Genomic DNA, 15,710 nt, shown 5'->3' with positions numbered 1-15,710 from the left:
ACTGCAAAAAAAAAAAAAAAAAAAAAAAAAGAACTCATGGGGTAAGGTCTGTGTTTATCCTAATACAGGGCTACAACATAAAGTAGTGTCTTGCATGTGGGATAAACAGATAGGTAGTAAATGAACAAGCAACATTAGTTTCATATTCATCCCAACATTTTCCTTAAAATGATGATTATTATTAATACTAACAAAATTGAAATCTGGAGCCACAAGCAAAAATTTCAGAAATTCTCTTAGTCTCTTCCAGTTGAAAAAAATAAAGAGCCGTTTCTTTCTTTACAACATGGGTTTTGGGGGAAAAAACTTATTCCCATGATGGTAATCCAAATACATGTACACAGATTCTGAGATGCTATATTTGGGTATTTCTGAGTGAATTTAATTTTGACTTAATGAGAAGGCCTATCAAATCACTGCCCTACTTGAAACCTTCCAATACATCCTAACAAATTCAGACTGAAGCATAAATTCCTCACCATGACCGACAAGGCCTACGCAATCTAGTTTCTGCCTATTTCTCTGGCCTCCTGTCTGGCCCCAGGTCCTCTCATCACTACTCTCAAGTCACCATGGCCTTCTTGTGGGGCCTGATTACACCAAGCTTGCTTCCCACCTTAGAGCATTTATACTTTATCCTCTGCCTTGAAGATCTTCCCCATGACTTTCCCTGAGCTGGCTCACTGACATTAAAGTCTCTGCTAAAATGCCACTCCCATAAAGAAGCCATCCCTTGGACCTAGAGACTGTCATACAGAGTGAAGTAAGTCAGAAAGAGAAAAACAAATATCGTATATTAACACGCATATGTGGAATCTAGAAAAATGGTACAGATGAACCAGTCTGCAAGGCAGAAATAGAGACACAGATGAAGAGAACAAAGATATGGACACCAAGGGGGGAAAGTGGCAGTGGGGGGGTGAGGGTGGCGGTGGTGGAATGAACTGGGAGATTGGGAATGACATATATACACTAATATGTATAAAACAGGTAACTAGGGGCTTCCCTGGTGGCGCAGTGGTTGAGAGTCCGCCTGCCGATGCAGGGGAAACGGGTTCGTGCCCCGGTCCGGGAAGATTCCCACATGCCGCGGAGCGGCTGGGCCCGTGAGCCATGGCCACTGGGCCTGCGCGTCCGGAGCCTGTGCTCCACAACGGGAGAGGCCACAGCAGTGAGAGGCCCGTGTACCACAAAAAAAAAAAAAAAAAAAAAAAAAAAAAAAAACAACAACAAAAAAACAGGTAACTAATAAGAACCTGCTGTATAAAAAATAAATAAAATAAAATTTTTTTAGTTAAAAAAAAAAAAGAAGAAGCCATCCCTGACCGGCCTGTATAGCAGCGGTCCCCAAACTTTTTGGCACCAGGGACCGGTTTTGTGAAAGACAATTTTTCCACAGATAGTGGGGTGTGGGGATGGTTCAGGCAGTAATGTGAGCAATGGGGAGCGGTGGGGAGCGGCAGATGAAGCTTTGCTTGCTCGCTGGCCGCTCACCTCCTGCTGTGAGGCCCGGTTCCTGACAGGCTGCAGACCAGCACTGGTCGATGACCCGGAGGTTGGGGACCCCTGCAATATAGCACCTCCTCTCCTTATTAGTCATCATCTATCCTGCTTTAGGTTCTAACTAGACTTATCCCTCTCTGAGAGTGTACTGTATGTTTCTTGTCTCCCCTTCTAGAATTTGAGCCCCATACCAACAGGGATTAAGTCTTGTTCACTGTTGTCCCCCAAGTTTAGAACAGTGTCTGAAAGAAAGTGCTCAATTACTACTTGGAAATAAACAACTAATATAAGATTAAAATAAATAATGAGAATTTACACTAACAGAACAGAACTAGGGTTGAGACAAAGTTGTCGAGAAGTTTAATTGAGATAGGAAGGGAAGAGAAGGAATGATAGAGGATGGCACATAGTTTTTGGTCCATGTATTTTGAGGAATATTTTGTTTATTACAGAGAGAATGAAGCTCCAAAAGAGAGAGGGTGGTTAATGGAGAAACTCCACCAAGGGGATGCACATGTAAAGGGACTGACCTTAAACAGCTTTTCATGTGAGAGGTGGATCAGGTGTGTGCAGTTGTTGCTAAGCTATAGGTGGAAAAGCAAGGAATTATGAGAGCTCATACCTGACAGTCTATGTTTAAATGAGAAAGAGGTAGGTAAAATCTGGGGGAGGGTAATAAAGTTTTACAGGAGCTAATATGGGAAATAGCAGAGAAGATGGGAATGGGAGAACAAAACTTAAGAAGTAGGAAATTTTAGTGTTCAGGGACCAGTTAGGGTGGAGTAAAGGGAAGCTGCCAACAGCAGTAGGAGAAGGGCTGAATTCAGGCAGCTCAAGTCAAGAGAGTGAGGAGTCTCAAAAAAAGAGGTTAAATATAGGTTATAAAGTGAATATTTTAAGATAAGGACTTAAAGTATTAAAATGTAACTAAAAGGTGACATCATTGAAAACAGCAGGGTAAGGTCCTCTGAAAATTCTCTTCTCCATAAAAGCAATGAAAAAACAGACAAAAATTGTCAGAATCAACCTTTTCAGAACTCTTGAAATTAGCCAAAGGATTGTAGCAACCCCAAAATTGTTTATTCAGGACAACGCCTGAATCTTGGTAAGAACAGCAAGTTTTGTGGCATTTTAACTTGCTGTATTCCCACTGCCTGATCTCCAGCTTCAGTGCAGCCTTGAAAACCAGCAGCCTGCCATCACAGTAAACTCCAGCAGCCTGATAGCCACTGCACAGGCAGAACTGATTTGGTGCTCCCTCATATCCACATTCTCATAGAAGTTTCACTTCTGACCTGTTTGGGGGTTTCCTGGAAGACCCCACTTGCAATGCTGTCTTCATTTACACCTTATACAAAAAACCTTTTCCTTAGGGGCATTTATTGAAAACAATTAAAAACAATCAATTAACTCTGTAACTTACTGAGGTGGCGGATAACAGTTTAGGTAAACAATAGGCTAACCAAAAGTCTTAAAAGGAAAAGCTGGGGAATGAGATGTCAATAGAGGCTTTGAGGGACTTCCCTGGTGGTGCAGTGGTTAAGAGTCGGCCTGCCAATGCAGGGGACACGGGTTCGAGCCCTGGTCTGGGAAGATCCCACATGCCGCAGAGCAACTAAGCCTATGCGCCACGGCTACTAAGCCTGCTCTCTAGAACCCGCAAGACACAACTACTGAGTCTGAGTGCCACAACTCCTGAAGCCCACACGTCTAGAGCCCGTGCTTCAACAGAAGCCACCGCAACAACAGAAGCTACCGCAAGGAGAAGCCCGTGCACTGCAACAAAGAGTAGCCCCCGCTTGCCACAACTAGAGAAAGGCCGTGAGCAGTAACGAAGACCCAACACAGCCAAAAATAAATAAATAAATAGATTTATTGGAAAAAGAAAAAATAGAGGCTTTGAAAAGCTGCAACATACTCGGGAATCTAGGATATATGCGTGCACAAGGCCATGTGCATGCGCAGGAGGGCCTGGAGGAGGCTTTCAGCAGTCACCTTGGGCTGAACATGAGGCTCAGCACAAGCAGGAAGCAAAGACTAAGGCAGAGTTATCAACTGGTGGAAGAGTACTAGACTTATCCCTCTCTGAGAGTGGAAGAGTACTGAAGGTGTGCCTCAACACACTCAGAACCCTTCAGCAAAGACTGGGAGACTTATTAGCCCCAGGCATTTAAGGAAATCTCTGCCTAATCATTAGCTGACCAGTAAGCTAACTGAAAGAGGCTTCAGTGGCTATACACTGGAGACAGAAACATTACAGAGTAGTTTAGAAAAGTCACTAAACAAACATATCCAACAAAAACAAACCCTGGGGATGAGGGAGAATCTGATTTCTAGAGTTAACACATTACATAATTTAAAATGTCCAGTTTTCAACAATAAAAAGTGAGACATATAAAGAAACAAAAAGGTATGACCCATACACAGGAAGAAAAACAATCAACAGAAACTGTCCCTAAAAAAGCTCAGATGTTGGACTTACTGGAAAAAAATCTTTAATCAGCTATGTTAATATACATCCATATAACTAAAGGAAACCGTCTGTAAGGAACTAAAGTATGAGGATGATGTCTTCCCAAATACAGGCTATCAATAAAGAGGCAAACCACACCCTCCCAAACATACACATATACATACACACATATATACAAATCCCTCTCTCACTATATCTCTCTCTCTGTCTCTGTGTGTGTGTGTGTGTGTACACACACACACACACACAGAGATATAAAATAAAGTTTGGAGCAAAGTTTTTGTAGGCTACTGAAAGGAAGTTGATAGTAATCTGAAATAATTTGTTGATATTAATCTGAATAAGTTAAGATGATAACTGTAATCTCTAGGGAAACCAAACATACACCTTAAAAATACAGTAAAAGAAACCACAAGATAATTTAAACAGTACATTAGAAAATATCTATTTAATATAAAAGAAAGCAGTAATGAAGGAACAGAAGAACATAAAAGAAGACTTAAAGAAAACCAACAGTAAAATGGCAGATATAAATTCTAGCTTGTCATTAATTACATTAAATGTAAATGAATTAAACACTCTAACTGAATGAAAGATTGACAGACTGGATAAAAAAATTATCCAACTCTATGCTGCCCATAGGTGATGCACTTTAGATTCAAAGACCCAAATAGGCTGAAAATAAACAATGGAAAAAGACATAACAAGCAAACAGTAATCGATAGGGAACCGGAATGACTATACTAAATTAGACAAAATAGACTCTTAGGCAAATGCTGTGACTAGAGACAAAGAAACACATTTTATAATGATAAAACAGTCAATTGATCAAGAAGATATAACAATTACAAACATACAGGCGCCTAACAACAGAATGCCAAAATATGTGATGCATAAACTGACAAAACTGAAGGGAGAAACAGACAACCGAAAAATACCCCATTTCAATACCCACTTTCAACAGCAGACAGAACAATTTGCACTAAAGATTAACAAGGAAATAAAATACTTAACACCATAAACCACCTACTCCTGACAGACATCTCAAGAACACTCCACCAAACAATAGCAGGTGCACATGGAACATTCTCCAGGACAGACAATATTTTAGGGCATAAAACAAATCTCAATAAATTTAAAAGGACTGAAATCATACAAAGCATGTTCTCTGACCTCTAAGGAATATTAGAAATCAGCAACAGAAGGACAAATTCAATGTGGAAAATGACACATTCCTAAATAAAAATGGGTCAAAAGAGAAATCACAGGGATTATCTTTGTGGGGAATTAGAAAACACTTTGAGATAAATTAAAATGAAAAAAACAACATATCAAAACTTCTAGAGTGCAGCTAAAGAGGTGCTTAGAGGGACATGTATAGCTGCAAACGCCTACATTAAATAAGATCTCAAATCAATATCCTAACTTCAGAGCTTAAAAATACAGAAAAAGAGGAGCAAACTAAAAACAGAGCTAGTAGAAATTAGTAAGTATTAGACCAGAGATCTAACACAACAGAAAAACAACAGAGAAACATCAAAGAAATCAAGAGTTGGTTTTTGAAAAAGACAAAGAAACTGATCAACTTTTAGCTACCCTGACCAAGAGAAAAAGGGATAAGACTCAAATTAATAAAATCTGGAATGAAAGAGAGAACATTAACACTGACTTTACCGAAATAAAAATGACTACAAAGGAATACTAGGAATAATTGTTTACCAACAAATTAGATAATCTAGATGACATGAACAAACTTCTAGAAAGCCACAAAGTACCAAAACTGACTCAAGAAGAAATAGAAATTCTGAATAAACCTATAACTATAACTAATAAAGATATTGGTTGGTAATTTAAAAAACTGCTCACAATATTATTCAGTCTTAAACAGAAAGTAAATTCTGACATATGCTACAACATGGGTAAATCTTGAGGACATTATGAAAAGTGAAACAAGCCAGTCCCAAAACGACAAATACTGTGCAAGTTCACTTAGCTGAGGTATCCAGAGTATTCCAACTCATACAGACAGAAAGCAGAATATTCGCTACCAGGGGCTGGGAGTAGGAGGCAAAGGAGAGTTATGGCTTAATGGGTATGGGGTTTCAGTTTCACAAGCTGAAAAGAGTTCTGGAGATGGTAGTGATTGCATGGTAATGTGAATGCACTAATGCTGCTGAACTACACACTTAAAAATGGCTAATATGGTAAATTATATATGTATTATACCACAGTTTTTGAAAAACTTTTGGGAAAGACAGTCTTATGCACACAGTCTTGCTAATCGTACTTGGCCACATAAGAATGGGCCTTGGGGCTGGAACACTTGCTTACCAAGAGATAAAGAGGCCATATAACCTGTGCTGGGTTTATCTCCTTGTTTTGGAATATCTTTCCCTGTTTTAGGCTCAGTGTGTACTCCTTTGTCCTGATTAAGCATGTGCATCAATGGACCTTAGGCATACCTCCAGCTTTCAGTATTTCTGACTCCAGGGGAGTAGGGCAGAGTGAGGGGTACTTTTGCTGCAACACAGATGGATAAGTGCAGGCCAACTGCCCTGCACAGACTGCCAGGAGGGACCTGCTGTTGGCCATTGGGAACTGACACCCACTACTAAAGCTGATCTTGCTCTGTCTCTTTTTTTTTTATGTGAGTAAAGCATTGTTCAATCCAGTGCTTGATTGTATTCTGTTTTTCTTGGCAACTCCGATACCAAGATGCAGTGGGCAGCAGTGCTTGGACTTCTCCTAATGAGAGACAACAAATGCCACCTGACCACAAAAACTACTCACAAAGAAAACCCCAGGACCAGATGGCTTCACCGGTGAATTATACCAAACGTTTTAAGAAGAATTAACATCAATCTTTCACAAACTCTTCCAAAAAACAGAAGAGGAGGGAACACTGTCCAACTCATTCTTTGAGGACAGAATTATCCTGATATCAAACTCACACAATGACATTACAGGAAAAGAAAACTACAAACCAATATCACTTAAGAATATGAATGTAAAAATCCTCAACAAAATACTAACAAATTGAATCCAGCAACATATAAAGAGTATTATACAGGACTGATTCAATATGCAAAAATCTAATAATATAATACACTGCAACTATGGAATAAAGGACAAAAAAAACATGATCATTTTAATAGACAAAAAAGCACTTGACAAAATCTAATGCCAATTTATGATAAAAATACTCAACAAACTTGATAAATGACATCTACCAAAACCCCATAGCTAACATCATACTTAATGGTGAAAGACTGAAAGCTTCCCTTCTAAGGAGCAAAAGAAGGATGTCTGCTCTCACTACTTCTATTCAACACTGTACTGAGGGACTTCCCTGGTGGTCCAGTGGTTAAGAATCCGTCTTGCAATGCAGGGGACACCGGTGCAATCCCTGGTCAGGGAACTAAGATCTCACATGCCGTGGGGCAATTAAGCCTGCGTGCCACGACTAGAGAGCCCTTGCGCTGCAACTAATGACCCTGCGCGCCACAACTAGAGAGAAGCCTGTGCACTGCAACGAAGAGCCCACGTGCTGTGACGAAGGATCTTGGGTGCTGCAACTAAGACTCAATGCAGCCAAAAAATAAATAAATATTTTTTTCAAAAATTAAAAAAAACCAAAAAACCACTGTCCTGAAAGTTTTAGCCAGGGTAGTTTAGCAAGAAACAGAAAAAAAGACATCCAAAATGGAAAAGAAGATGTAACATTACCTCTATTTTCAAAGGACATGATCTTCTATATGGAAAACCCTAAGGAATCTATAAAAACCTATTAGAGTTTAAGGAACAAGTTTAGCAAACTGAATACAAACTGGTGTAAAATGGAATGGAACAGTTTGGCAGTGTTAAACATAGAGCTACCATATGACCCAGCAATTCTACTCCTGCTGACATACTCAAGAGAAGTGAAAACATATGTCCACAAAAACTTGTACACAAAAGTACATAGCAGCATCATTCACAATAGCCAAAAAATGGAAACATCACAAATGCCCATCAGTGATGAATGAGTAAAGAAAATGTGGTGATCTATACAATGGACTATTATGCAGTCATAAAAAGTAATGAAGTACTGATAAATTTTACAACCTGCGTGAACCTTGAGAACATTATGCTAAGTGAAAGAAGCCAGACACAAAGGCTACATACTGTATTATTCCACTTCTCTGAAATGTCCAAAATAGGGAAATCCATAGAGACAGAAAGTAGATTAATGGTTGCCAGGGACTAGAGGGAGGAGGGTATAGGGAGTGACTACTAATGGGTAGGGAATTTGTTTCCAGGGAGATAAAAATGTTTTGGAATTAGTGGTGATGGTTACACAACCTTGTGAATATACTAAAAACCACTGAACTGTACACATTAGAAGGACGAATTTTATGGTATTTGAACATACCATCTTAATAAATACATTTTTTAATGTAACAAAAATTGAGGATTCAAAAAAGGATGATGAAAAGTCATAAAGTAATGACATGTACTGGCTCTATGAACCCATTTTTTCTAGTCAGTCTCCTTGAATACTAATTGTCATACTTCCCATATGTTTGTAAGACTTTTACTTCTTGACATCTACTGTAACTAATTTAGAACACATTATTATGGTAACAAGGTGTCAATGATGGCTCATTAAAAAGTCTTGTGGGGGGCTTCCCTGGTGGTGTGCAGTGGTTAAGAATCCACCTGCCAATGCAGAGGACACGGGTTCGAGCCATGGTCCGGGAAGATCCCACATTCTGCGGAGCAACTAAGCCCGTGTGCCACAACTACTGAGCCTGCGCTCTAGAGCCCGTGAGCTACAACTACTGAGCCCATGTGCCACAACTACTGAAGCCCGTGAGCCTAGAGCCCGTGCTCCGCAACAAGAGAAGCCACTGCAATGAGAAGCCCACGCACCACAATGAGCCCCTGCTCACCGCAACTAGAGACAGCCCACGCACAGCCAAAAAAAAACCAAGTCTTGTGGGGAATGAACTAATTGTATTATTAATATACTGAGAATCCCCCAAATGAACTAAGTATATTTTTCAAATGTTGAGGGTTTTTTTTTTGGCCGCACCGCTTGCAGGATCTTAGTTCCCCAACCAGGGATTGAACCCGGGCCACGGCAATGAAAGCACTGAGTCCTAACCACTGAACCACTAGGGAACTCCCAAATGTTGAGTTTTAATGAGCTAGACATTAAAAAATTGAATATGTGAAATTTAAAGACTGCTTTGATTTCAAATAGGTAAACAATAACAATGACGACATCATTTTACTGATAGGGTACCAAGAAATTTGCATTTTGCCAAAATATTCAGAACAAAAAAGATTTATCAAAATAGAAATGAATAAAAAATAAAAAATATAGGAAGGAAGGAAAGGGCTAGAGTCCAAAGAAAACTAAACAAATCTTGGCTAAACAGCTGTGTTGGAAAACAATTTCTTATCTTGCAATTAAGATCCGATTTCTTTCTAAAAGACACAGGACATTGCGTTAACAGATTTCTTTAAAAGAAAGTCTGTTTTGGCTATTGAAACATTAAAAGAACAGAGCAACTGTTTTGCAAGTGAAGACAGATTGTATGGAAGAATCAAGTATCAAACCACCCGATTAGACTAGTATTTAATCTATTTAAATTTTCAGTAAAAGTAAATGAAATTACATTCTTGAAATTATGGCTTGGCTATAAATATTTAACAACAGGAACCCGTAACACTAAGATGTTTTAGAGCATAAAGGAGGTAATTATTAGTATATTTTCATTATTTTTAATTCTACTTGATACCTATATCAAAACCAGGTTTTAAAGCACTCTACTCCCAAAATCACTTTTAAAGTATTATAAAAGGGAAGACTCACCATCCATGAATTCCGTACATATTGAAATTCTGTTTTCCACGAAAAATGCACCATAAAACCCTATGATATATGATGAATCACACTGTAACAAAAATAAGACCAAAGTAGTTAATAGCCTGCAAGCCAATACCACAGGCATACTTTATAAGGAAAAATGACCAAGAAAAAAATTACCTTATAAAGAATTTCCAATTCAGACATAATTTGCTTCTGAAGTTCCAGTGTAATATCTAGTAGTATGACCTAAATATATAAAGGAATCAACATTTACACATTTATTCACCTTTAAATTAAATATAGTCATATTCATTATGAAATATAAAAACTAAAAAATACGGTGTTTCCTCTATTCATTCCACCTCTCTCCTCCCCACCACAACCTCCAGTAATACAAACTGTGTCCACATCTGTCTAACACTTTGTATTGGGGGAGGTGGTATACAAGTGATTGATGGGATCAAAGAAAAAGCCAGGTCTCAAAGGTCAGTATTAACAGCTTTAAAAGTCAGTTAAGTTATAACACCCTTAATTTATACACCCTATTTTGGTCACATTGGTTATTTTGAGAAGAGGAAGATCGTAATGACCTTGAAACCATTAAAAAAATAATTGTCTTGTAATTCAGACACTGGGCAAAAGCAGAGAGAATAATGAGTAAAAATAATATTTAAAGTAGATTTTTAGTTATGAGAGAAATAAGGAGTTTTAAAAATACGTCAGGTTTTTATATTCTTCCAGGTGGGTAATCTTTCTTTGCCAAAACTGTTATAAAATGTTGGAGCTTGAAGGAACCTCAGAAATGATTTCATCTAATTCCCTTCTTTTTTAAAAAATTAACTAATTAATTAATTTTGGCTGCGTTGGGTCTTCGTTGCTGTGCACGGGCTCTCTCTAGTTGTGGTGAGCGGGGGCTACTCTTCATTGCAGTGCATGCGCTTCTCATTGCGGTGGTTTCTCGTTGCGGAGCACGGGCTCTAGGCAAGCAGGCTTCAGCAGTTGCAGCACATGGGCTCAGTAGTTATGGCACATGGGCTTAGCTGCTCTGCGGCATGTGGGATCTTCCCAGACCAGGGCTCGAAACCATGTCCCCTGCATTGGCAGGCAGATTCTTAACCACTGAGCCACCAGGGAAGTCCCTAATTCCCTTCTTTTAGAGGAAAAAACAAGGTTCTGAGGAGTCATGAGGCCCAACAATGTCAGGGCCCCTCCCTGATTCCAAGGACCATGCACTTTCCAGTATGCCCTGAGGCTTTATGGTTTTCCTTAAAATATCAACCACTGAGTCAAATTCATAACATAGAAATGTACAATAGTATATTTATAAACTTACCTAGAACAAATTCTAGTTTATTTCAAACATTTTTTTAAGAAAGAAGACCATAAACCATTCAAATTTTACTTAGCATCTCCTGTGAAGCCAATTCAAGGGAAATTGTTTTTTCCTTAAAACAGACAGTGATGATAATAAAATAACTGGAAGATAATTTCTAAGATTTGTGGCAGAGTTTCTGACTCTAGACATTTCTAGATAAAAACTTAACATTCAGGATTACCAAGGATAGTCTAATTAAACAACATCCAACACTGAACCACATTTTGTATTACAATGGCAGAATGTGTGTGTGTGTGTGTGTGTGTACACACACACACACACACACACACACACACACACATATATAATCAATACTGGAGGAAAAAACATAAATTTTGAATTGCAAACTGCTGTTAGAGCAAGGAAATAAAAGGATAATCTCTAAAACACAGATTTTATAGTCCTGACATCTGTTGGGGCGAGGGTAAAATGAGTACAAAAAGGCATAGCAGTTTCCATCAAGAGTTTGCTTTAGGGTTATTTATAAAAGCTCTCACTAAAACTAGACTGTAAGTGTAATGCAAAACTGCCAAGAAGCATTTAAACATTTCTCCCAATCAATAGTCATTTGCCACACTATTCACTTATATTTTTGTTCCTGTATAAAATTCAGCAACAAAATTAATTCATCTAGTGTTGTTTTAATTCTATGCCATAAAATATTAGAGCTATTCACCCTACTATGTCAAGTACAGGGAATCTTTCAACCTGAAAAACTCTGCTAAAAGGAGTAAGGTATTATTTACCTTAAAGCAGTGGTTCTCAACCTTGGCCTCACATTATAATTACCTTTATATCTAGGTGTTTATATAAATATATAAGGACACTTCTAACAAATCCTGATGCACAGGGCTTACTCCAGAATAAGGGAATCAGAATCTCTAGGGTTGGGCCCACATCTCTGCATTTTTAAAAAATTTCCCAGATGATTTGTAACCCACAGTAAGGTTGAGAATCCCTTATTTAATGTTTCAAAAATGTCATTTATTCAGTGTTCAGTATGACTACTAAGATATATTGCACCTCCAGGCCCCCAATCAAGAAGCAACATGATGCCACAAGGCTAACCAAAACCTTGTTATGAACTCAAAACTACAAGCTATGAACATATTCTCTTCACAGAAGAGAACCTTAACTGGGCTCCTACGGCCTCAAATAAAGTTAAAATTCTAGCATGATAGTCAAGGAATTCTTCCACAGTCTACCTCCAACTTGTTATTCTAGCTCCTTCTCCCACTACTCCTTACCACAAACCCAATCTACGTGTAAAACCAGATGATTTCTACCAGTCCACACACATGTCCTGTGCTTTCCCCCATGCTGTTCCCTCCACTTGAGGTGTGCTTCCTAGCTCCATTCCATAGTCACTGGCCATAAAACCTTTCCTATCCTTTAGATACAGCTTGAATGCCACCACCACCTCCACAAAGCCAGCCCCAAAGCCCTCCATCAGATCCTTTATCTTTTTCCTTATCACAAGCTGCCTTTAGCATTAATGCCTCATCTCCTAAAAACAGAAGCCTAGAGAGTACAGAGTGGTTGTAAGCCCCTGAACGGCAACGGCAACAACTGTCTTGTGCATTTTTCTCTGGTCCCCTCCCCCCATATCCAGCACCCAGACCAGGGTCTTATTCAAGTGGTGCCCATTAAGTGATGTGGGACTTAATTAAAGTACTTCTTACAAACATAATCCTACAAATAAGCTATTTCTAGACAGGAAGGAAAAGAATTGCCTGATTTCTATAACTGAATTTAAAACCAAAGACATAAACACCAAAATAAATAAAATTGCCACACTGGCGTAACATGTAGCAAGTAACACCGTATTTGTGGGACCAATCCACTGCACCCTAATAGGTCTTGATCTTTCTTGGAATTTGCTATAGTCCAGAAGAGTGGAGATTCCATAATGGTAAAAAAATGAAAATGTAATCTCTGGGAACTTGAGAGGGCAAGTAAAATCTACCCTAAAATGGAAAAATTGGAAAAAAAAAAAAGCATAGCGAATACTAATTTTTTTTTCTGAAGAACAAGGAAAGCATGAACTCCTTAAGTCTTCATGATTGTTTTTTTTTCTCCTTAGGAAGAGCTAAATTTTTCAAACTGGAAAGAATTTGAACAAGAAGCATTTCCTGGAGAAAGGGTTAAGTGAGAAACTGAAATACCTGAATGCATTTCTGCTGCTCTCCACTACACCTCCAGGACAAATAAGGATGAGTTGTCAAGTTAAATATAAGCAGTCAAGTGACTGAATTATAATTTACTCTGTGCTCAATTTAAATTAGTGTGAGGCTATTAAAATATACAGTATAAATACGGCAATTCATCACAAGCTGTCATGGATGACTTCATTTATTTGCTGGAGTGGCACACGCTCCACTAAAGGGAAGGAGAGCAAAATCACAGGTCAAATTAAGCCACTATTCTGTTTTAATTCGCTTATTTAATCTGTGGCGACATAATTGTCTTTTACAGTATGTACAACTCAGAAAGGAAATTTGGGAGGATTACAGTCAGTATACAAATGATTAATCAAATGGTCCATTTAAATGCTAGTTTAAAAGCAGCAGAAACCCAAAGCAGTCAAAGAATCATAATCAGCACATGCTACATACAAGGCTAAATCTCCTGGAAGATGGATTTTTCCCAATTAGAAAATTTACAATACTGGGGAATCTATTAAGCTCTACTCTTTCAAAGATTTTATAGACTACGTTAACGGTATAAAAAGGTTCTGTTTGCAAGATGGCTAACAGTGTTTTTATTTGTTTTCTGCTCTACTTGTTTGCAATCATCTTGCTTAACTACATTCCTCCCCCGCCGCCCACCAAAAGCTAGTTAGAAACACATATTCATATACAGTCATCGAATAGTTATCTTTGAACTAGCATTAGTATCATTTTGAGGCAATTTTTTTTCTAAACTCAGTGATATAAAATAAAAATTCAAGATACTGCTATTCTTCCCAAAATTCAACTTTCTTTTTATAATATCTGAAATGATATTTTCCCACCTTTGAAGTCTAAAGAGGTAAACACTAATACACTTAGACATTGCAATATTCTTTAGACAAAAAAGTCTAGAAAATAAGAACATTTACAAGTACAAAAATTAGAAATATAGAGAAAAGTAACAGATTTTCAAGGACTCTCATCTAATTGCTCCCACAGACATTCAAACTATGGGTCCAAATGACCATTTGACTTGGAAAATTAAATTTCCCTCATCATTCTATGCAGGCATCAGAGCCCTGCAGGTGATTCTGTTTAGACAAGGACTGTGATTTGCTGCTCTTCGCAATCCCTTTGTGACACCAGGCAGCCCCGCTTCACAGCTGAGGTCACTGAGTGGTTCAAGTGACATGCTTGAAGTCACACAAAAGTCAGGAGAGGGTCAGGAAAGGACCAAATGCACTTCTAACTCTTAACCTTTCATTTCACCCTTTAATATAAAAAAAAAAGCTAAGAAATACTCTGGGTGAGAGCAACGGTCCATACAAAGAACACTATGGGATATTTTGTATGTGAGCTGAACCTACTTTCAGGATGTTACTTCAAAAGATGAATGAATGAATTAAAGAACAAATGACAGAATAAAATTTATTTATTCAGTTAGTCATTCAACTAATTATGTGTTGAACATCTAATCATTACAAGATGTTCAGTGCTCTGTACTAGGCCCTGTATGCAAGGTTCTACATGAATCAATGAGTAAGACAAGAAGCTAAATAAGATCTGTTCCCCACTTACAAAGAGATTTCAGTGTAATAGGGGAAATGTACATGTATACTAATAGCAAAATACAAGGCACTATGTGATAACACCCGTAAGAGACATACAGAGAATTCTAGGGAGGTTCAAGGGAGAAGGTGAATGAGTGATAGATATACCAGATGTGACAGGATTTATTCAAGTAAGTTCAATGGAAGAGCAAGCTTTGGAGCTGACCCTTGAAGGGTGTTAAGTATTTTGATAAGTGGAGACATGGGTGAAGGCATTCTAATTAGAAAGAAATACATGAGTAAAAGTGTTGAAGTGGGTTCAGATAAGGCAATGAGTTCAACTTAAAAGCAGCACAGGATTCAGACACATAAGATAATGCTTTAAAAGTAGGCTGATGACCTACTGTGGAAGATCGTGAGTTCCATTCCACAGAGCTTTTACTTGGGAAGTAATGTAGAGCCTTTGAAGACTTTTGAGAAGGGAAGAGATGTGACTAGAATTATGTTTTAAGAAGCCAAATCCAAGGGTAGTGAGCAGAAATATAGTACAGAGCATGGACTTGAGGCAAGACTTCCCTGAGTTCAAAGCCTGGTTCCATTACATATTAGCTGTGAGACTAAGCTACTTAACTATTCTGTGCCTCAGCTTCTGCATCTGTAAAATGAGGATCCATAATGGTAGTAACTGCAAAAGGTCACTGTGAACATTAAATGAGGAAAATGTATGTAGAGTGCTTAGCACAGTACAAACAATCAATAAATGGGAGCTTGTATTTTTGAG

The 15,710-nt window shown here is 38.3% G+C and overlaps 1 protein-coding gene across 1 annotated transcript in view; it reads right to left on the bottom strand.

Moving 5' to 3' along the window:
- The window catches only part of LOC103088140 (dual specificity mitogen-activated protein kinase kinase 5), a gene marked incomplete at its 3' end in the record, with an annotated part of 114,346 nt that overhangs the window by 8,726 nt on the left and 89,910 nt on the right, over positions 1-15,710 (bottom strand). Inside the window, exons 10-11 of the mRNA XM_007448144.1 lie at positions 10,011-10,079; positions 9,837-9,918 (exon numbers count right to left, since the gene is read on the bottom strand). Of these exons, the coding sequence (XP_007448206.1) occupies positions 9,837-9,918; positions 10,011-10,079 (151 nt within the window). The remainder of the gene's footprint in view (positions 1-9,836; positions 9,919-10,010; positions 10,080-15,710) is intronic.

This window comes from Lipotes vexillifer, unplaced genomic scaffold, assembly GCF_000442215.2.
Source record: "Lipotes vexillifer unplaced genomic scaffold, Lipotes_vexillifer_v1.1 scaffold713, whole genome shotgun sequence".
Lineage (NCBI taxonomy): Eukaryota > Metazoa > Chordata > Mammalia > Artiodactyla > Lipotidae > Lipotes > Lipotes vexillifer.
The sequence above is the reverse complement of the archived record's forward strand: the minus strand, read 5'-3'. Positions and strand labels throughout refer to the sequence as shown.